Source organism: Paroedura picta, chromosome 7, assembly GCF_049243985.1.
Source record: "Paroedura picta isolate Pp20150507F chromosome 7, Ppicta_v3.0, whole genome shotgun sequence".
Lineage (NCBI taxonomy): Eukaryota > Metazoa > Chordata > Lepidosauria > Squamata > Gekkonidae > Paroedura > Paroedura picta.
The window spans coordinates 49,434,428-49,458,043 of record NC_135375.1 but is presented as its reverse complement, the minus strand read 5'-3'; the positions used below and the strand labels follow the sequence as shown (position 1 = coordinate 49,458,043).

The 23,616-nt window shown below is 40.1% G+C and overlaps 1 protein-coding gene across 1 annotated transcript in view; it reads left to right on the top strand.

The window, feature by feature from the left end:
* The window catches only part of PJA2 (praja ring finger ubiquitin ligase 2), a 59,460-nt gene extending 38,839 nt beyond the window's left edge, over nucleotides 1-20,621 (top strand). Inside the window, exons 6-10 of the mRNA XM_077347754.1 lie at nucleotides 1,802-1,987; nucleotides 2,726-2,837; nucleotides 11,721-11,835; nucleotides 12,069-12,190; nucleotides 19,961-20,621. Coding sequence (XP_077203869.1) covers nucleotides 1,802-1,987; nucleotides 2,726-2,837; nucleotides 11,721-11,835; nucleotides 12,069-12,190; nucleotides 19,961-20,086 — 661 coding nt within the window. The 3' untranslated portion in view covers nucleotides 20,087-20,621. The remainder of the gene's footprint in view (nucleotides 1-1,801; nucleotides 1,988-2,725; nucleotides 2,838-11,720; nucleotides 11,836-12,068; nucleotides 12,191-19,960) is intronic.
* The last annotated feature ends 2,995 nt before the right edge of the window (nucleotides 20,622-23,616 follow it).

Here is a 23,616-nt window from a genome sequence, read left to right as displayed (position 1 = left end):
AAGGGTAATTGTTTTACTTGCTTCCTGAGACCTTTTTTATATTGCATGACTACATCACAGTAAATCGTGACTCTTGCAGAATGACTTGGATAAGTGGTTTGTATATGCTTGAATTCATGGCAATAAGAGGTTTTAAGTAGCAGCTACCTTAAATTATTCTCTTGTCAAATTATTCTCTTCACAACACAAAAATACTGTAAGGTCTTGTAAATAGTTTGCTATTGCTGACCTTTATATAAAGACGACCAGCTGTTCAGTAAGCAAACAAAGTCTGGTTGGTGCTGAATCAACCACAAATTGGAGGCTTATGCAATTTGCTTAATGTAGAAGGGCTACATAAAATAGAGTTTGGCAATCTTGAATTAGGCTAAGGGAAACACAGGAAGCTTGGATAGTTGTATTGCTTGTAAAAGTAGACCAGTAAGCTGTATAAGCCCTGCAGAAAGCAACAAAGATGTTGTTGTGGGGAGTGGGGGAGAGGTATTTGTGGTCCAGGATCTGGAATTGACCCATTTAAAACAAAAGCTGAGGATCTTGAAGTTGGGCCCTGTAGGTACAAAATTAAGTGAAGTAGACATGCCCATTCTGTGGCATGAATTCTGTAGCTGCAGTTTTCCAGAATGAATTGAAGAGGTGGCAGTAGCTCACAGTATAGTGACAATAACAATAATAATAATAGTATATACGTTTAGTTCTTTAATAAACATTTTTATGTTTGGGCTTGTATTAATCTATAATCTTAGCTTCTTTCTATCCTTGGCTGCCAACAGGCTGTTTTACCTTCAAGGATTAAGTGGCAACAGTAGACTATAAAGTATAAATGAGATGTAATATGTAAAATAGACTCTGATTGTGTTGCAAAACAGTAAGGTTGTGGAGGCAAGTTTTAAAGTCCCATCTTCATTTTATCCACATTGCCATATATTTTTGACAGCTGTGGGCACAAGGGAGTGCATATTACCAATGTGCCAGCAACTTAATTGGCTGCCAATTTGTTTCTGGTTTCAATTCAGGATGCTAGTTTTAAGTTCAAAATGGTTTAGGATCGGAACACCTGAGGAAGCTTCTACAACTATATATGCAATCTTGAGATCTGATAATAATCTGATAAGAAGGCCTTGCTCCAAAGACCAAGTTGATGCTAGAGTGGCATCTATTCAGAGCAGAGCTTTTAAGTATTGCCTCAATTCTGTGTAGGCTGTTAACCTTGGATGCCTGGTAACAACATTGTCTTTGTCTTTTGGGAGGTGGGGGCAGATGGGTAAAGATTTTTTCTTCTAAGTTCTTATTTATGGCTTTATAAAAATTGAAGAATTTTATGAATGGTTTTTATGAATGGCTAATATTGATGACTTTACTGCAACTGTTTAGGTTTTAATAAGCTATCTTTCGTATCTTCAATATCAAGTTGCCTGGAAATTTAGTAAGCAAGCAGATAAATTTATAAAGGGCTTGATAAATTTATAACAGGGTGGTATCTTGTTTTACTGATCAAGGGATTGGCCCAGGTCACAAATATAGTTGATGTATTTGTTAGATCTCAGCATTTCAAATATATATATTCTTGATTTCTAAAAAGTCTTGTTTTGTATAAATGCATTTTAGCTGTTACTTCAGTGATTGCTGGATGCTTATTCAGATTGTGATATCTTTGGGAAATGGTTGCTAGTGGGGGTTTTTTCTCCAGTTAACACTTAGGTGTAATATGGGCACTCAGCACAACTAAAGACCGCGCTCAGTACAATTGCTTACATGTAGTTTTACTTTCATTTTGTATAGCTTTTCTAATTTTTGTATAAAGGGAACAGACCTCTCTAGAGGACGGTGAGATTCCTTGGTTGCAGTATCATGAGGAAATTGAAAGCAGTAGTGATGAGGAAAATGACCAAGTCAGCCACTTTGTACACCCTGGCTTTTTCATGTTGGATGGCAACAACAATCTAGAGGACGATTCCAGTATGAGTGAAGACTTAGATGTGGAGTGGAGGTATGGACATTCGCTTCAGTTAAAAATTAACATTACCAACTGGTGGTTCCTGGAGCCAAATTATATTTACTTATGTGTGCTGCTTGCTTTCCAATTGTCATCCTGAAAGTAGAAGTGCTTCCTCTGTCTCTGCACTGCATAAGGTGGATTAGGAGATGTGGTAATGAAGATGTATGTTTGAGCAGGTTAGGGGAGGAAAAAATGAGAGGCTGGCCTTCTCAACTTGCCATACTTGCATTGGTTGGCAGTTCACAGGGGAGGTGAGGGGAGAAAAGAGGAACATTTGGTCTGTCACTCCCAAGTTGCTGACTAGGGAAGAAAGTCCTTGATGTTACAGCTGTTGATTTTAGACATAGCCAGTTCCTTAGCCAGTTTCTGGTATTTTTTCTTTCTGTCTGATTTCACAGTTCCAATTATCTGGGAATGTGGGTAGCATCACTGTTGAAAGATTTCATAAAAACTATTTATAGCTGGTCCTAGAGAGTAGCACACACATATTTATAGACACCAACTATATTTGCCCCAGCAAAAGACAGTGTGGACCTTAAAAAGAAACTGTGGTTGTTAACATAACATATGCGTAATATGACCACACCAGCCCAATCTTATATTTCAGGTTGCATCAGTAGATATGCTGCTTAGAGGTGTGAAAGCTACAAGAAACAGCTTACATATACGATACTTAGCAAGAGAAGATGGAACTTTTTTTCTAATGTGTTTCTTCTCCCTCCCTTCCAGGCTACTTGATGAATTCAGTGATGGTCTTGGTGTTGCTCAAGCCATTTCTTATGTGGATCCCCAGTTCCTGACATATATGGCCCTTGAAGAACGCTTGGCACAAGCCATGGAGGTAATGCAATTTTTAGCTTGTCTTAAGACAAACTGAGAAGAAATATGATTTAAATAATTTGTACAAGGTCACCATTTATCCCATCATGAAATTAGCATATTAGTGTGTATATATATATATATGTGTGTGTATGCGTGCGTGTGTGCAGATGGCTTTTTAAGCCCAACCTAATGCAGCCCTATGGACATTACAACAATACCTTGGAAAGAAAAGTGGCTTTTTGCTTTATCCCAAGAAATGGCTGTACTTTCTAATTATGACCTTGTGCATTCATGCACTCTTTTGCTACCTTCTTTTCAATATTGCTCCCTGCCAGCACTAATAATATAGGAGCTATCCCAGTCAATACATGGCAACAGCCACATTACCTTGATAACAACATATTACCTCCCCCTCCACTCACACATCATCTGGGCATGGAACTGGGGTTACAGTGGGTGTGCAGAGACTTGTGAATTTCCTGCATTCTTCTGGGGGGTTGGACTAGATGATCTTCGAGGACCCTTCCAACTCTGACTCTACACGCATGCAAGTATGTTGCCAACTGGTAGCACCTCTTCACTGGATCCAGCCATACTGGTTAGAAAGACCAGGTAGAAAATTACTACTCATACCACAAGGTCCAGGACTTTAATCAGATTTCAATCCCTGGAAAATTCTAACACAGCTAACATCATGTACAACTCAGCTCTGCCTTGCCAGGGAAATAGTCAGGGCCACACTGGGGGGGGACAGCCTGCTATTTGAATCATGACTGTCAGTTTATTCCGATATCTCCGTGGTTGGGAAAGTGTCTGGTCATAGAATTTATAGAGCAAAAGGTTGTCTCCCAGGTAAACCATCAAAGTCCATGTGAATACTACTTATAAAGGATTCTGAGAATTTCACAAAAGTGCAACTATTAAAACTTTGCTGTAGTTGAGGATTGACTTGAAGATGAGCTTCCAGGTTAAAGCAAATGGTAATGTACACCATTTTGTCTCTGACCTTTGTCATGGCAAGTGCTCGGGTAGTTGATTATTGGTTTTTGTGGGATGTCTCCTTTAAAAACAGCTAGCATAGATTATGTGTGCTGTTTCTCTATCTGCAGAGTTGAGGCATTCTTTTTTCCTTTTTTTATGTCCTTTATTTCCCCACAGCTAGGGAAGCCTTGGTCAGTATATTATTGTTTTGGATGAGAATGTAGTAGTGGCAGGAGGAACCTGAAATGAAATAGACCACAGTTTTCTTAGCTGTGGAGATGTACATCTTCAGAAAGTGTTAGAGCAGTAACTTCGAAAAAGACATGCCATTTTCTAATTGAGAAATAGTCTTGTTTTTAATAACTTATTTTGATGCCTGACCAGAAAATTCTCCAGAAACCTTCTTTCTTTGGTAATATGGGAAAACTGATGCACAGGGCACGGGGGGAAAGACAGCTCTTACAAGAAACTGTATGCACAGCATTTCTATAGCTTTGTGGGTAGCCATGTTGGTCTGAAGCCACTGGACTCCATTGACACTTTTATAACTGAATTCCAGGCATTTTAAGGTGTTAATATCTTTTTCTGAAAGTTAAGGGTGCAATTTGTAGATAAATTGCTGTCCAAACTGACATACGGTTGAGCATTTAGTTATTTTATTTAAAGCACATTGTGCTACTTTTCCACACAATACAGTATAGATATCCTTGTGTTACTAACTCATATTGTGCTCCGTGTCTGTATTAGCATTTTGGTGTATAGAGCAAAAATGGTGTAGGAAGTAGGGGAAAAACACAATGACCAGGAATAATGAATATTGCAACTTCAAGTTCAGGCTGATGTATGGGCTGGGTTCCCAACCCAGAAACATGTGAAAATGTCCTCAGGCAACGTCTGTCTATAAGCCTGTTGTAATTCCAAATGACAGGTGTTCCAGGTTCAAGTTATATTGATATTTGTTGTTATATCGATATTGTTCTATGTAAGTGTTCTTCAATGTTTTATGTAAACCACCCAGAGCTGTAAGGAAGGCCGATATAGAAATCCAAGTAAATAAATAAATAAATAGATAGGGCACTGGTAGTTTGTCTTGGTGAAGGTAGAAGAAAGCCAACCACACTACTCTCTAAACCTGCACCTCTGTATATAAGGAGGCATTGAGAATCACACCCAGATTCTTGTCTGAGGGAGACTTGCTGAAGCTTGGCAATATTCTTAAACTTGCAGAAAACTTGTAGGGAATGATGGGAACTCCAAATATTTCCTGTTTCACAACTGTTTCCTCATATGTCGAAAAGATTGCCCAGTCATCCCAATAGTGTGTCTTGCTGGAGCATACAGTAGAGAAGGAAGGCTTGCTGGCCACAAAATTATTAATGTTTACTAAGCTATTGTGATGACTGGGCAATCTTTTGGACATATGAGGAAGCAGTTGTGAAACAGGAAATATCTGGAATTCCTGTCATTCCTTACAAGTTATCTTCAAGTTTAAGAATATTGCCAAGTTTCGGCAAGTCTACCATGAATCATGAGCCTCTTGTGGCGCAGAGTGGTAAGGCAGCCATCTGAAAGCTTTGCCTATGAGGCTGGGAGTTCAATCCCAGCAGCCGGCTCAAGGTTGACTCAGCCTTCCATCCTTCTGAGGTCGGTAAAATGAGTACCCAGCTTGCTGGGGGGTAAACAGTAATGACTGGGGAAGGCACTGGCAAACCACCCTGTATTGAGTCTGCCATGAAAACGCTGGAGGGCGTCACCCCAAGGGTCAGACATGACTCAGTGCTTGCACGGGGGATACCTTTATCTTTACCATGAATCAACTGAAAGTTTTTAAGAGCCAGTGAAGTTATGGACTGTAAGCTGGGCATGGTACCATGTTGTGAGACACTGTGTCAGAAAAGAAAAAGCCGTTTTGTACTGTTTTGCACCTATCACTCTAATCACTGTAATGTATTTGTTAAATATGAATTGTTGGCTTTTTGAAATAAATTTGTCCTGATACTTGTCAGCATTTTTGGAAAAAAAAAACTTTGGCCTTGTTTACATAGAGTCTTTTTGTCTTAGGTTAGCTATAGACATCAAGCTAACAGGTTGGGAAGTTTTTTCCCCTTCTTAAAGATGGAAACATTTGCCCACCTCCAATCTTCTGGCACGCCACCTGTTCTCCATGTGTTATCAAAATAATGGACAGAAGCTGGGAGGTTCCTTGTCATGATACAGAGTTGGAAACAGTACTGAGATCCAGGCAGGTTGTAATTAGACTTATGTAATACTTGCTCGGCTAGGTCAAACTTTATATTTGGACAGGAGAAAACAAATTCCTAAAATTAAGAATTTACTTGTTTTTTTAATTAATCTGTTTATTTTAGATAGATAAAAGAAGCATGAGAAGAAAAAACATTAATTTTTTAATTGTTTTATTTTGGAGACCTTGTTTTATAAAAGGGGACACATACAAATATTTTGTCAAAACTAACTTGCTTTAATTCCAAATCACTTACTTTGTCTAAACCAAATTCATAAACACTATCCATACTTGTTTTTCTCTTGTAAATTATTCTGGATTCAAACCATTTTCATTGATAGTAATAGTAATAATCTTATTTCATTTATATTCGCACTCAGTGTCCTATTTGGCTTTTTAAATATTGAGGCTTATTGAAAAACGGACAACTTTAATTGGTTGGGTATTTTGCATGGACAGAAACATTATTCATATGAGTACTGTGCTGTGTGATATTTCGTTTTAATGGCATCGGAAGTGAAATTCTTTTTCCCTAGTTCATTTGCTGAAGATAGTAATGTAAGAGACGCTCAAATGCTTCAGCCAGAATTAGAAAAAATATTATCAAAGAAAAGGCTTAATAATGAAAAATGTAAAAAGCCAGCCTTGCTTTAGTCCTATCACAATATTTCAGGTGTTCAGAACAGGTGACATCCATGCATTTCAGTTAGATTTCCAACAAGTTATTTGGCCTTTTGCCAAGAATTCTTCTATGTTTCCTTTTTCACATCAAAGTGTTACTCCATTTCATGCCATGTTTCATATTTCTTGTTGGTAAGTCTAACACTCTTTTTAGAAGATCATTGAGTTTCCTGAACTTTGTGCTGTGAAGGGACTGCTTTGAACACTGAAATGCCTGAAACTGTTTGTCAGCATTATATGAAGTCTTTGAAAGTAGGGAAACATGAAGATTTGAATAGGTTGTGCTCAAGAAAAAATGCACTTGTCAATAGTCTAGCGTTTACTTTGTTCCTTTGTCAACATATCTGATTGCTTCTCTTTTGAAAAGTGATTGCTTTTCAAATACTACCTTCATAGCTTTCTTTCTGAGTGAGAAAAGTCATACAGGCATTTAACATAGCTAAAGTAACTGTACCAAAACAAGCATTAATACATGAGAGAAATAGTGCAGATCCCAATTACAGATTGTTATTAAATAAGGCACGTTCTTTATGTGAACCTCTTTTAAACAAATGAAATAGATGATGGCCAATTATACTTCGGTGTGAAATTTCTGCAGATTATCCATGTTATACAAAGAACTGGGATAACAACCTGATAACTTTAGTTTAAATGTAACATTGAATTAAAGTGTAGTGATAAGATTATGAGGGACCCCTACATTAAAAAAATCACTAAATATTGTTAAATTTCCAAAGGGGTGGGATGCCATGTATGAGGCATCTTAAACTTGACATAGCTTATCATTGGGCATTAGATTTGAAATTGAGTCATATTAGTTCATATGGATTTTGATCTGAAAAACACCCCAGTTTTTCAAATGTTTTGAGTCACAGTGATTACAGATCTGAATTAGCACATAAGAGAATCTTGGCTCGTTTAGACTGGAGTACAATTCTTTTAAGAAAGCTGTACTCCTCCCATTCACTAATCTGGATCTTTTCAAATTCAGGTAACAAGCATGTTCATGGAAATGACTTATCAGCATCTACAGGTACATGCAGTTTCTGATTATCTACAGAAAGAGAATGTCAGCAATGCATTTAATACGTGAGGATGTCAGAATTTTGTGTGTGTTGTCTGAGTGACTCATTTCTTTCATGCAAGAATCAGTGAATTTTACAAGCCCATTTCCAAATGTTGCATGCCAGATATGTCATCACAGGTATTTCCTAGAGATAATAGATGGCATTGATGCTTTAACATAACTGGAAATTGTCATTCCTGTGACATTGGTGTGACAATTCTTTCAGTGCACATAAGTTATTGTGTATCATAGTTCTTCAACCTCCTTATATGTTTTTAGCACACACACAATATTTTTCTTAACATATATTCTGCCCTCCCTTGTCAACAGAATTCTGTTCTAAGTTGAATGTAGCTCTTGTAATATTGAGAGGTGGCTGTCAGGTGCACTGAATTCCTTTAGCTCTAAAACAGTTGAAATAAATTTGAAATAATTGTTTAAAATGTGGATTTCTCACAGGGTGAAACTACAGACTGAAAAACAAACAGAGCTGATACAGTATAGTAGCCTCATAACAAATTCTGTTTCCTACTTTAACATTTAGCTTATCCTGCACTATTTCTGCTGTGCTGACTCATAGGTTGTAGGGGGAAATGCATTGTAAGGGACATAGGGTAAATTGAAGTAGATAGTATAGGGAGGAAGCTATGCAGTGGCACCTTTATTCTTTCTAGGACAGTATGACATGAAGTAGGGTGCCTGCTCAAAATGAACTCAAGAAAAATCTGTCTTCTTATTCTTGCATAAAGATATAAATTTTCTGGAAATTTTGAAGCCATTGGGAGAACTATGGGATTTTTAACTGAGGTTTCTAAGGATAGAAACAGAAAATTGGGGGAAGTGCTTAGTTCAGGTGAGTCGTACATGCAGCTGGTGTTTATCCTAGTTAGTAACATAAATATGTGTGTGCATGTTCATTTTTATAGATATTTATAATGCAATGAAACCAAATTGGGAGGTTATAAATCAATGCTCACATTGTGGGGAGGGCAGAACATGACCCCCCTTTTTTTTTCCCCCAATGCAGCTGCAAACAAAGTCAGGGGCAACTTTTCAGAAATGTTTCTTCTCTAATAAATTTATCATCAGCTGTGCAGAAAAAGACCCAAATGATGTACTCAGTGGAATTAGACAAGTTGAATCACAGCGGTTCTCTTTAACAGCATTTTGTGGAAACAAGGCTATAGCCATCACCCCACTGATGAATACTTTTTAAATCTTCTATGTTTTGATCATATGTAATACCTAATGGATAAAAAGTGTATAAAACTTTTTCTTCTAGCCTTTGCCGCATGAAAATCTCTGTATTCTCTTACAGTAAAGACACTGCTTAGGCTTTGATGTTTCCTGTACATGCCCAATTTCCTATTGTACATCAAAGAGCATTGTGATGATCCCTTTTCCCTCATTCTTGTTAACTGAGGGCTAATGAAAACTGCGAGGTTTAGAAGGAAAGGTCTGAACTTCAACTTTGTAAAAACTCATTTAACAATACAATAGTAATTTTATGTAAAGAAAGTTTTTCATATGTTCAGGAGAAATTGAGGTGTTTGGGAAAGGAGAGATGGGGAAGATGCACATAAATTCGGCATTGGAGATTACAGGAAGTCACTACAGATTATAAATACCATGTTTCGTTAGTTTTCCTCCTAGACTACATATAATATTACGTAATACTTTATCTTTTAAATAATTGGCACTATTCAGATTTGATTGTGACCTGGCTTGTTGTTGTGAGCTGCCTGCCTGCCTCCCTCCTTACAGTGCAGTTTAAGACTTCACAAACCAGGGAATTTTTAGTCTAACAAACCATGTTTGTGCTTATCACAAACTTTAGTTTCTTCATAATATCTGAATGTTGGCTTCATTAAAGAGTTCATGTAGGTTTTGTTAAGACCAATTTCATTATGGTCTATTTAATAAAATGTGTTATTAAGGAAGGTTTGTTTGAGAGGGTGTTTTTTCCCAGCAAGCAACGGATAGTTAAAAATACATACCAATTACTCAAGTCTGTTGTAAGCTGAATATAACATGCTCTGTTGGTTGACTCATCAAAGAAATGCAGTTTGGGTGGTTGGGTGTATTCTCCAACAGGCCAATTCCTTTTGTACACTGCAAACCACAAGTTGAATATTTTCTAGACCAGTGAGTGGGGCAGCTTCAGGAGGTTGGAAACATTGCTGTGTATGTGGAATTAACTGTACACCCCCTTTGGACTGTGTCTGTTTTTTTTATGTTTATCTCTGGGTATTAAAATTCCAAAATACTTTCATATACCTGTTTTTTTAAATTGACATGATGATAAAAAAGATTTTTTGTTACTCAGATCTAAAGCATAAACTGTCATTTACAGTGTAAATAATGCTTTATATGTTTTCCCCAATAAGTATTTTATGTGTTTTTGCGTGTACTTTTAGTCTGAAGTGGATATATATCTTTGAAGTCTTTATAGCTTTTCTATCTATGCCGAATCCTTTGAAGATTAATCTTCTAAACAGCTTTCTCACTATAGCCAAGTTGACATGCATACCTAACAATTCTATATTTCCCATGATTCTAGGTTTGTTGTCAAATGTGGCTTTTTTGGGCTGTTTGCTGTACATGTCTCTAAAAGTTTGCAATAATTTAATTGTATTGCAAATGTCCGGATGTTAGTAGCTTTGTCCTGTGCTTAGCTTGCTAGTGGAAAGGATGAAAGGATTACTGCAGGAGGGCGGGGAGAGGGAATCGGGGCCGGGCCGTGCCCGTGCGGCTGCGGCCCGATATGCGGGCGCGGCTCGCAGGGCGCAGCCCGATGCGGGGCGCGGCCCGATGCGCAGGCGCGGCTCACGGGCGCGGGCCGATGCGCGGGCGCGGCTTGCAGGCGCGGCCCAATGCGGGGGTGCGGCCCGCAGGCGCGGCCCGATGCGTGGGTGTGGCCCGCGCGGGCCGCGGGCCGCACCCCAATGCCCTGCCGGTCCCCAACCTCAGAAAGGTTGGGGACCACTGCTGTAGGCAATGCTTAATGAACTCATCCACTTTACCTGGGTGATTACTATGTGCATAACTAGTCTGCTTTCTTTCTGAGAAGAAAGTAAAGTCTGAAGTGTGTTTCTCATTAAGATGGAAAGGGGCAGGAAAGTATTGATGAAGGCAGGATTTAATCTTCATTAAAATGGAGCAAAATGTCACAGGTTATATGTGTATAAGTGTGATATACTTTGACAATTCCAAAGTAGCAACAGATAAAAAGATGGAAGTGGCTGGTCTGAAGACAAAATCCCAAAACAACAATATACTAATCAAAACATATGCCAGTGTTTTGAGTTTTCTAGAATTTAATCAACCTGGATTAAATATCTCATGCCATAGACTTTGCTCAGGTTGGTCTTTGTTGTCATGCCCTGAGATGGCTTATCTTCTTCCCCTTCCCACTGGACCAAAAAGTGTAGCCAAAAGTGAAGAGTTATAAAGACATTAAAAGCTTACATACTTAAGTTGTGGAATTTCTTTTGTTGGTCCTAATCATAAATATTATCTAACTTTTATGTGTTAGATTATTTGACCTCCCTGTTCTTTCAGTTCGTTATAAATATGAGCAGTTGAACAAGAAAGCCTGTGACTAATACAGCAGTGTCACACAGTCTGATTTGGTCTGCTCTCTATCCTGCAGTGGCAAAACATGGCAGGTGATCAGCTCTATTATTAGTATACACTTGACTTAATTAAAAATTGGGCATTATTCTATAATTCTCAGAATCTGTTATTTTCAGCTTGGTCTCTTTAACTGTAATTCCTAATAATCTTTTTGTTTCAGTCTCTCCAAAATCTCAAAGAAACCAGCTTGTAGCCATCTCTCTCTACAATTGCTGAGTTTTGTGCAACCTTTTAAGCAAGATTTTAAAATATATAATGAGCAGCAGAAGTGACTTTTTATGTTTTTTTTTTTTTAGACTGCTCTGGCACATCTGGAGTCTCTTGCGATTGATGTTGAACAGGCTCATCCACCAGCTAGCAAAGAGAGCATTGACTGTCTGCCACAAATTATTATTACAGATGATCACAATGGTAAAGATTAGTATTTCATTAATTATTCAGATTACATCTATTAAAATAATGTGATAAATATAATATTAAAATAATGTGCTATTCTGTGCTTTGGTAATTTCCCTAGAAATATAATGTGACTAGTAGTTACTTGTTTCAAAGGGTTTTTGTAAAAAATATATATATATTGCCATCCTTTATCTTAAAGATCTATTTTTTTAAATGAATGCTGATACATGCACTGTTTTCTTAAGCTGTAGGTCAGGAGCAGTGTTGTGCTATCTGTTGCAGTGAGTACATCAAAGAAGAAATTGTAACGGAGCTTCCATGTCATCACTTTTTTCATAAACCCTGTATAACGCTATGGTTACAGAAGGTATGTTTTGTAATAAGTTACCACACTTCAATACTCAGGATTTCTGAAATACATTGACATTATTCCTAGCTTTGCAAGTGGATGTGGCTTTAAATTCTTTGCAAAGTTGGTGAATAAACATATAGTAATAATTTCTTTGCATAATGTTAGAACCATGTTGGCCTTGATTCAAACCAATTTAAATGTTTTAACCACATTTGCATGATTTTATCCACTTTCTATTTGCTTGAATATGTTCAGTACCAACAGGGCTACTTATGCTTAATTCCTTTTCAAGCACTTAGTTGACTAGATATATAATTGCTCCCATGTTTAATGATAATGCCTTCAGCATAGTTTTCTTGCCAAACTTTGAATTCTCATTGAGAGGAATATAAAACTAAATTTAGTTCCATGCTTTGGAGCATAATGAACAAACCACAGGCTCATTTGTTCCCTGATATTCAGCTTCCTTTTTCTGTTTAGTACTAACCTTAGTTTGCAACAATATCTGAATTGCCAAATCATAGTTGTGATGAGAGGAGGTAATAAGCCTTGAAGTAATATAGGCTTGTTTTTGAGATAAGGGGCAATTAAAATTCTCAAAATCCTCTGCATAGGGAGGAGACCAGTATTAGGATGACAGATGGGCTGGGGTACAGATTGAGCTTTGGGGCTCAAATCTCACCTTTTATTTATGTTGTCAAGAAAGGCCATATGAGTTGATTTTAGTATCTCTTCATGGAGCCCTAAAATCGATAATCCTAAGTATGATTGGTCCTAAAAAGGAATACAGGCCTGGATTGGTTCTTAGACCCAAGAAGTTAACTCTGTCTTCAAGGACTGAAGTTCATGCCTAGACTTATCAGCAGTCTTTGTCAAGCTTCTAGCTTCTTGTGTTTGTTCTAAAGGAGAGGAATATGAAAGTCACTGTGCAAGTACAGTTTTAGATAGCATTATACCTTTCCTATCCTGCCCTGGAAGGCTCAGGCTAGCTCTGTCTCAGCAGATATCAGAAGTTAAGCAGGGTCAGCCCAGGCTAGTATTTGGATGGGAAACCACCAAGGAATACTGGAGTCATGATCCAGAGACAAGTAATGGCAAACCACCTCTGAACATCTCTTGCCTTGAAAACCGCAACTGCAACTTGATGCCAAAAAACAACAAAACATCTTTCTTATTTTGTTTAGTTTTTTGCCTTTAATTGTCATTTCCAATTATTTGCGTTTACTGAGATATTCTTACTTATTAAAAATATCTTCTTTTAATAATCCAAAGTGTGTCTGGACTGCTTTTGAGAATCTATCCCATGAAGCTGGCTGTTCTTCCAGCCAGGTGCTAACAGGACAGTGCTGACTGAAAAGCAATCATAAGCCCAAACCCTCTTATTCTACTCAAAACAAGGAAAACAAGAGAAAGGGGCCCAAGATGGAGGTTATGACAGTGGTTATCCCACAGTTTAAAAATGGGATCTTGGTTTCCAGGATGAGTGCTAAGCATAATTTGCTGATTGCAACTTTGCTTTGTGGGTGCCAACCTCCTGGTAGGCCCTGGCCCTAGGGAAGTATGCCTGGTCTCGATACAGGCCAGGGCCTTTTTGGTCCTGGCCCCGACTTGGTGGAATGAACTCCTCGGAGAGCTGAGGCCCCTGACAGAGCTATCACAGTTCTACAGAGCCTGTAAAATGGAGCTCTTCCACCAGATCTTTGGTTGAGGACAGGACCAAGGACTAATCATCTACATCAAGCAACCCCCCGAGATGGATGGCTGTTGGGTGGGGAGAGAGCAGTCGCCATCTGGGTTATGTTTATGTTTTACGGGGAGGTTTTATGGATTAAGGGTTTTAAGGAATTTATATGGCTTGTAACCCGCCTCGGGTCCACGGAGAGTGGTGGACTAAAAATATAATAAATAAATAAAAATAAATAAATAAACTTTATGGCAGATTGGTTAAAACTAAATGGACAATAGAAGAGGGCAAGGAAAGAAGGAAGAGTTTGCCTGGGAGAGGGGGAAAGGAAGGAGTTTGCATCCCCACTGTTTGTTTTGTTGTTCTATTTAGGAGATGGAGATCAGTCTACTGATATAAATCCCTTCTCTCAGGAGATTTTCTATAGGATTCAAACAGTAATTTTACTTGTAACATATACATTGTAAAGAAAATTTTAGTGAAACAAGCCAATTCAGCAGGGTAACAAAGTTGAAATCTTCAAGGCTATTTCTGGGTTTGTTTTGTTTACATTTTATTTTTGTGTTTACTTTATAAGCTGTATTGAGTCTCCATAGAAGAACAGGCAGATAGCAACACAATAAATAAAATAAATTTTAATGAGGGTCAGTTACCATCTGTAGTCAGCTTCTCACTCCCAAGTGTGATCTCATCAAGTGTCCATATAAATTTCAGTTCAGCAGCCTCACACTTGAAGTTCTCTGAAGTATAGCAACTTTTAAGTTTGCTGAACATCCAAAGGCATCTGAAATACTCACGGAACATGTGTTGGGGAGAATGATGTGATCCACACTAACATATTTTTTAAAGTTAATAAATAGAAACCCATGTTAAGATTTTCACAAATATGCTGCTTCTGGGGGATAGGGACCCAGAAGAATCACACAAGGTCTATCTGCAGCTAGTTTAGTCTAGAGCTAATCCCATATGTCTGACAATCAAAGCTCTGTAATTTTGTAAACAAATTATTTAGAAGTAGTAGGGCTGGCAGATATTGAATCATGAAACCCAGCTACCTGTAACTCCAAATCCATTCCGTTCAGCAAAGAATGGAAGTAAGTGAGATGCTTTGTGGTAGAAATGCTCACTTCAAGATGCTGTTGGTCCAGGCTCTGAGGAAGCTCATCTATGAAGGGACTTACATTTGAAGGGGCTTCCCTTGAGGTGTGAGGAAGCCCTCTGACATGGACTGTTAATTCAGTAAAATAGCTTGCTTGGTCTGAGTAAACCGCAGCCTACATAGCAGCAGTAGTAAATAGTCCGAACCACAATTATAAACCATTAATATTTGATTTAGTGGAAGTTAGTAGTTTTGTGATGGCATTCTCTGGTCGTCCAGGGTGGGGCATTGAACCTATGGGAAGTGGATCCTTCCAGGAGACAGGCAGGGTCACTGACAGTTTTAATCCCCTAGGGGAGGAGCTTCTCTCCCTATGTCCCAGTCTGCCTGCAGGGCAGTTAGATGTCACTGGCTGAACTCCTTTTAGAGCTTAGGGGTCCAATGGACCAACAATCTTTATTTATTTTCTCTCTATTTCTCCTCGCTATTCCCCCCTCCTTTTCTCTGGAGCGGCAGGACGTGGGTCATAGAGAGAGAGCTGCTACATCCCCCTTCAGTAGTGAAGAGCAGGATACAGCCATGGGGGACTCCTACTCAGGAGTGGAGGAGGTCAACTCTGAGGGCCATTCCGCACCAGGATCTATGTGGCAAATTGGTTGTGGGACGAAAAAACGGCATTTTAAATTGTGGAATTCATCGTTATGCATACCTGGCTTTGTAGTGGAATCCAGTTGCGTTTCTATTGTTTCCCACAGGTTTCCGGTCTCGGCAAAAATCACTAGCCAGGAAGCGATATTGCCGAGCTCGTCCCGCCCCTGGCCGTCAAGCAGCCAATAGGCAGCCGTTATCATGATCCCAAAAAGCCCCTTTCCCTTTAAGGAAGTTTTTTTTAAAAATATATATATATACGTTGCAACGAATCTGCGTTGATTCGTTGCAACGGAGAGACCCATCTAGGTAGCAGGTGGTGTTTGAGCTGCCGTTTCATCGTTGCCATGCTTCCCCCGAGTGAAAAAAAATAATTACCCCCCCCCCCCCCGGCACGGGCGCGATTTTCGGCCGAAAATACAGTGAAAAATAAAGGGAAAGTAAACCAGCAAACGGGGCTGTGTGTTGTTTCGTGCTTGGTGACTTAAAACAGTTCTGCAGCCAGGAAAGCCTCACTGGGTAAACGAAGGCTCGCCAGTGCGTTGATCTCTGCTCGCTCCGAGAAAAAAAAATGGCGATCGCTTCGCCGGAAGATCAGAGGAGAGAGCTAGGGGGAGGGACTTTGCAGAAACCGCAACAATGGTTATGCACAGAACTTTCCCGCTAGTGTTGCAGATTGGTTGCAAGAGTGTAGCGCTTTCCAGAGGGTGAATCCACTTTTTGGGATTTCCCTGAAAGCGCTACAACGAAGTGCTTTTTGCGGATCAGTTTCAGGAGTGTTGCAGATTGTCAACGACGTTGTGCATAACAGCAAAACTGTAGCAATTGTAACCATTGTGCTATTTTGGATGAGTGCGGAATGGCCCTGAGGAAGACAACAGCTGTCAGAGCTGCTGGTGGGGGAAATTGCCCAGGTAGGCTCCCCCTCTCCTTTCCCTTCAGGCTAGGCACATCTGCAGATTGTCAGGGGCTGCTGCAACAGGAGCACCATCTTCCTTCTGCAGCCCTCAGGCTCTTGGCACAGCAACAGAATGCCCCACTGTGTGGACATTCTGACTGGTTCCAAAGTAAAGATAACTCCCCACACACAAAATTTCTTTGTAATTTGTCTATTAAAAATAGGTGGGAAATTGTCCCAGAATGGCAGCATGAGCAGATCTTTCGGAGCATGTTGGGGGGAGGGGGTGGTGCCTTGGCCTAGACCTTCCTTCCTTCTCCTTTCCTCCTTCAGCCAATGACTCATTCCATGGGTCAGAGATGGCAGAAGCCTCTGTCCTGGATCTCTCAAGGGATAATGCTCATTCTAACCTTCTGGCCTGGATCAAGGAGGAGATGCAAGGAGAGATTAAATCAGGGTGTTATGAAACCTTGGGGTTTCTTGATGTCCCTGAAAGGATTTCCTTTAATTAATTTTTAATATATTTTGTAAATTTGTTAAACATTTATCAGACACTCAATCTGCAGTTGGCCAAATCAGCTGCTGTACACCTTCCTTCTTCTCTTCTCCTCTTCTCCTTGTCCTAAGAAGTGTAAGGTAGTTCCACTTGCCATGTATTCCTCTAGAGACCTAAACCCCCTAGAGGACTGGGAGTCTGATCATTCTATTTATTTGTTTTTGTTTTAATTAATGAAATAATTGTATTTGTATGCCACTGTTCTTGGTCCGGCTGGCTGCAGTGGCTAACAACAATTTAAACAGATGAAAAATTACAAAAAAAATAGAATAATGACATTTCTAAAAATATCAACAAAAAATCCCCATCCCCCACACAATTCCTCCTCAGCTGCCATTCCCAAGTAGATGTTACATATTTAAATAGTTGGTTATTGGAGAATATCGGAGGAGGGCCCAGGATCTTCAGTCTCTTCTTCCCCAAGGGGAGAGAAATAACTATCTGATGATGAAGAGCCCATACATATCCATCGCTTTCCTCAGGAGGTCTTTCCTAAGGCCCCTTGTATCCTATAGCAAACAATAAGCAGAGGAGCCAGATCCATCTCAGCCCTAATCTCGCAGCCAAAGGACTAGCAGGTGCTTCACCTGGGACTTATCATAGATACCATTCAGAATCAAGTTCTCCTGATCCAAGAAAGGAAAATATCATTTCTCTGCTGTGGGAGATTATCTAGTAGTCTCACTCAGAGGTCATGCTTCTGGAAAGAATTCTGGGAATGGTAGTCTCCTGTGAGGACATGATTCTATGGGCAATTTCCAGAGGGTTATTCTCCCATTCCAGGACATATTAACCCACAAAAGGCACAGATTGATCAAGCTTCCAGACAGTGTCTTCAGGATTTTCAGTGGTAGATGCACCCATCCAGATGCCTACAAGGGTCACCTGTCAGAGAACCAAACAGGACATTGCTGACAATGGATGGCAGCCTTCAGGGCACAGAGTCCATTCATATGGAAGGGTGGCTCAGGGACTTTGGTTCCAGGAAGAGACCCATTGGAGCATCAATTTTATGGAACTCAGGGAGATCAGGTGGTGTCTCTTAGCCTTCCAAGATCTTTTAGCCAGGAAGGATGTCCTTATGTAAATGGACAACATGACTGCCAAGTCCTATACCAATTGCCAGGGCAGCAGGATGTCCAGCATCCTTTAGGCAGAAGGGATGCAGTTATTGCCAAGGGTGGAGATACCCTCTGGTCACTCGAAGCTGTCCATGTAGCTGGGACATCCAACATCTGGTCGTCTCTGAATCAGAATGAAATCTGAACAAGGAGATCTTCCAGATCTGCCGCAGATTTGGTACAGTAAAGATGGACATATTTGCATAAATGCTCAATCATCTGGTGCCCAGATTTATGCCAAAAATGAATGTCCTCAGGCCATAGGAGTAGACCCCTAAGCTGTGACTGGCCAAATCAACTACAGTGCACCTTCCCTCCCACCAAACTAATTCAGAGTGGTTCAGAGGATCTAAGAAAAGTTGTGCTATTTGGCTTGGTTCCAGGACCTGCTATCCTCCAGCCAGAAAGAATCTCCTTCATCAAGGGCACCTCCTCCATTCTCAGCCTAAGATGTTAGGTCTTACAGCCTGGAGGTTGAGAGGTTTAGGGAGATAGGTTATATGGACACGGTCATACACACATAAGTGTCCTCTAGGAAGGGTTTCACCAATAGGGTCTTTAACAAGTTTTGTGATATTCTGAGAAAGGGTTAGACCCTTCCAAGGGTAAAATAGACAATCTTCTTTCCCTCCATCTAGTAGGTTTGGATAAGAGTTTGAGCACTAGCACCCTTAAAAGACAGGCAGTCACTATTTCTGCTATTAGATGGGCCAAGAAAGGGTGGGATTTCTCCTACCACCCTCATGTTAGGAGATTTCTTAGGGGCATGTCCCTCCTGAATCCTCCTTACACAGATTTTGTTTCTGGAATCTAAATATGATGCTGAAAGTTCTCTCTCAAGCTCCTCTTGAGCCTAAGGCCACCTATATGCTTAAGACCATGATAGACAGCCAGCCAGACAGACAGACATTGTACATGGCCAAAGGCAGAATTAAAACAATAAAATACAAAGCAGAATTAAAACAATAAAATACAAAAACAGAACTGTATTTCTCCAGTTAATACATAAAAACAGTGAGAATAAAACAATATTATCACAATTAGATATATAGAATTGATATATCAAGGGCTCTTTTGAAAGTACTTTAGCTCTAATCTTCCTGGTGGCCAGAGCAAAAAGTACCAACCTATGTGAAACATGAGAGTTGTTATCTGATAGCAAATAGATATCACCTTTGCTAGGAGGGTTTAAGAGTTTTGTGCCATTTCAGTAGATAAGGAATTTTGCATTTTCCATAATGACAGATTAGTTCTTCATATTAACCTAGCCTTTATCCCAAAAGTTAGTTCAGCCTTTCATAGGCCAGTCACTTCCCATAGGTTCAGACTTCTTCACCCTAGGAGCACTGAGAAGGGAGATTCACTGTGAGTGAAACAAATCTTCTAATCTGTTTGGCTCATTAAGATGGGAAACATTAACATTTCTTCTGCAGCAATTTAATTTCATCTCCTGAAATCATCAGTCCTGTACCTTCTGTTGAAGTGTCACATATACTCAACCTATTGATATGAGATGCTTCTTGAGGTTTTATAGTCAGAGTTACATTCTTCATACTTTTAACTAAATGCATTTTTGACATTTTTCATGATTTAAGGTTGGTCTTCAGTATTTTCTCATTCCTTGTGAATTTGACATGACAGCCTTGAAGGCAGTAGCATGAAAATTATAGTCAATTAACTTGTGATTGGCTCTTTTTGCTCATTTTTCCTCAGTCCATGTAGTTAAACCAGAGTGGTATACTTCCTTTGCAATTAACCAATGTTTTTTCCCCCTTTTAGTCAGGAACATGTCCTGTATGCCGTCATGCGCTTGCACCTGTGCTTCCAGAAACAGCCACTCCTACAGTCACCTTTCTGCCTGATCATGATTCTACTTCAGTCCAGAGTACTTCAGGAACACAATAAAATGACCATCTAGAAAGAGAGTTTGCCCATCAGACTTTACTGTAAATTTTTTTCTGTTTAATTACAATGTGAAATTGGTTTATATGTAAGTATATTTAAAGACATGCTTTAAAATATATATTAGTTTAGAAAGGGAATGTATCAGCTTTCTAAGCAGTTTAGGTTTACTGCAAGAGTTCAGATAATTAGACGGAAAGGTGTCTAAGATTGCACCAGTCTTCTGCAGTAAACATGTTGCTGTTAACTAATGTCTAATGCTTCTAATAAATTTGAATAAAGGAATGATCATTAATGTGGCACTTGTGTTCAAAATGCAACTGCAGTGCAGTTGGAGCTTACAAAAGTTATGCATATAACCCATTTTACATTATATGTTATTTGAGTCTTAGGCTGTTTCCTTTTGTTCCAAAATAGTGCCACTTAATTACTTTGTTCATAGCTCTTTCATATTTGCATCAAATGTGAAGATGTTCTGTGATCACAGCAGTAGAGTACTTTGGTTTCACTGGAAATAAATGGCATAATCAAACCACTACACTGTGACTTCTTAATACTGTGTGTGTATGTTTGAGAGAGGGTGGGGGGAACAGGCGAGATCCACCAGCTTGTCCACTGATGATAAAAGAAAGAGGGTCCCATCTGAAAAGACTATGAGGGATCATGGAAATTGCATGGACAAACTATAGAGGATGAATTCAAATAGGTAGCTGTGTTGGTCTGAAGTAACACAATAAAGTCCAGCAGCATCTTTAAGAATGCTTGTACTCAAAAGCTCACGCCTTGAATAAATCTTTGTTGGTCTTAAAGGTGCTACTGGACTCTGATTTTATTATGTAGGACTAGTATCAAAGCACATTTTAAAAATGGGCTTTGAAAGGGGTAGCAGGCAGGAGGGCATGAGAGGGTGGCCACGGCTAAAGGGAGTGGAAAGGTCTCTCCCCCACTGGTGGCGACAGGGCTTTGCGGCCTGCAGGGAGGCTGCACACACACACACACACACACACACACACACACACACACACACACACCCCGGCTGACTCCCAGCAGGAGCGGTACCTGCAGGCCACAAAGCCCTGTCACTGCCTCACTCCTTGTGAGAAACAATGGAGGCCACAGCCACAAGGCTTCTAGCAGGCAAGGAGGGAGTGTAGGAGCTGGAGGGGGAGGGCCAATCAGGGTGGACCTGGACAGACAGGGCCCTGGACAGTCTCCTCCCAGAGGAGGCAGAGAGGGGCAGAGAACACTTTACTTTTTCTTCCATTGCCATTTCCTCCTATCCTCTTGCCCTCATGCCCTCTTCACTCTGTCTTTCATTTTGTTTTTGTTCCTCCTTGGCCCTTGTTGCTGCTTACATCTCCCCCACAAGCACCTGGAATTTATCCATGAACTTCAATGGCCCTGAGTGCCATCTTGCTTGACACCTTTGGACTCAAATTGCAGCACTCAGGAGTCTCCATAGGAGAGCAAACCTCCCCCATCCCCCGTTGTCCTTCAGACTGGTCTCTTCATCCCTATGCAGGCTTGCACATCTCTTATAAATGAAATCCTCTCTTTCTTTGATTTCATGCAGGGTACTAATCCTCTTCTCCAGACCCCCTAATCTTCTCCTCTAAAAGTCCTATATATTTACACTTACATGTACAAGTAGTCCACCCTGTCTTCAGGAAGGAAAACAAACATGGCATACTCCTTGCAGCTGATTGAATATGGGCTTTGAGTATCATCTTCCAAATAGACCCCTTCACTCTGGAGTGCTTTAGAAGTGTTGGGCTGATTCCTAGGCAAAGAGCCACAGACCAAGAGCCCTTTCACTCTTGCCCTTTGGCTTGTGTCTCTGATGAGGAGGAACCTTTAAGTGCACAGGGTCACAGTACGGCATCAGATTCAGTGGCTATTAGCCATGGGGTATAGATGGAACACTTTTCTGGAGGAGGGATGCTCTGGATTCTTGGTGCTTGGGTAACAATAGTGGGAGGAGTTCTGGAGTTCTAACCCCACTGGTGGACCTCCTGGTGGTACCTGGATTTTGACCACTGAGTGACCCAGAATGTTGGACTGAATGTTAACGTTCTTCTCTGAGTAGAAAAAAAAATACAGCTGAAGATTAACCCTTGGTTTGAGCAGCTCCAACATGTACACCAAATACAGCAAAATAAGGAGAGGACGTTTACTTTGGTGCTGAAAAGGAGTATAAAAGGAAGGAAGATTATAAAAAGGAATGTTTATTTGTAATAAAAATCATTGCCATGCAAATAACATTAAAGGAAGACCAAAAGCTTACAGCTTGTACTTTCCTAGTTGCTAAATGCCTGCTTTCACTGAAGTATCTTTATCCAGGGTCCAAAGCTTAGCTGAACTGTGCTACCATGCAGAACACAACAAACCTTCACTACCAAGCCAAAAGGATTTCACTTTCCTTTCCAATATTAAAACTGCATTGTGGGATTGGCTAATCCTTGCCACAATTTAGGTTCAAGTTGGGTAGATTTCTGAACCCTGAATGCCGCAATTGGAAGGTGAGATACTCTATACTTATCCCTTGAAAGAATAGTAGCATGGATCCCACCACTCAACTGTGCAAAGCTTGAAGCCTATGTAACATAAGAGTCATTTATTTTGGAAGAACTTGCCAAAGCCTTCAATTGGATTCATGCTAGCCAGTGTCAGTGGCTACCTATTCAAGAGTTTCGGCAATATCCAGCACAATGCTCAGTTCCCAGGCCAACTGGCTGAATTGCTTCTTTTTACTGCCAAGCCAAACACTGTTCATATTGTATGCAGATGCACAAAAAGATGAAGGATAAATGGGCTGAGTTAATTATGTTTGGATCCTAATGATAGCTTACTATACTGAGGGGCTTTCCGCACAAGGAGCAATTTTGCTGAATGTTTGCAGTATGCAGAAACTCTATATTTAATAGTGAAATTTCGTCATTCCGCATACCTTTAATTCTAGTGGAATATTGAAGTCCCAGCAGCGTTGTATTCATTCCCCACATGTTTCCAGTTTCCCTGGAATTGCAACAAAGGAAGCGATATTTTTCCACACTTCTTCCCGCCCCTGGCCGTCAATCAAATAGAACAGCCAATGAACTGTTGTGTTCGTGCTCCCCAAAAGCCCCTTTCCCTTTAAAAACTTTTTTTTAAGCCAAAAACACCAGTAGCAACGAATATGTGTTTATTTGTAGCAAGGAATATGTGTTCATTCATTGTCTCAGAAAGACATTTTTTGCTGCCGTAGGAGCTGGCACTTAATTATTTACATGCTCTTCAAGTAAAAAAAAAATCCCCCTCCCATGGACATGATTTGTGGCCGAAATTACGGGCAGTGTCGAACAGGGACTGTATTGTGCTTGGCAACTTTAAAGACACTTGCAGTAGGGAGCTTTATTTTACTCTTAAGCACTTCTGTGGACAGACTTTAGCTGGAGAAGCCTCGCTCGTTCGTTGCTTTTGCCAGTCTAAGGGGAAAAAATGGCGATCACTTCTCCAGAAGTTCGGGGGCGAGAGCGGGGGAGGGACATTCTTTC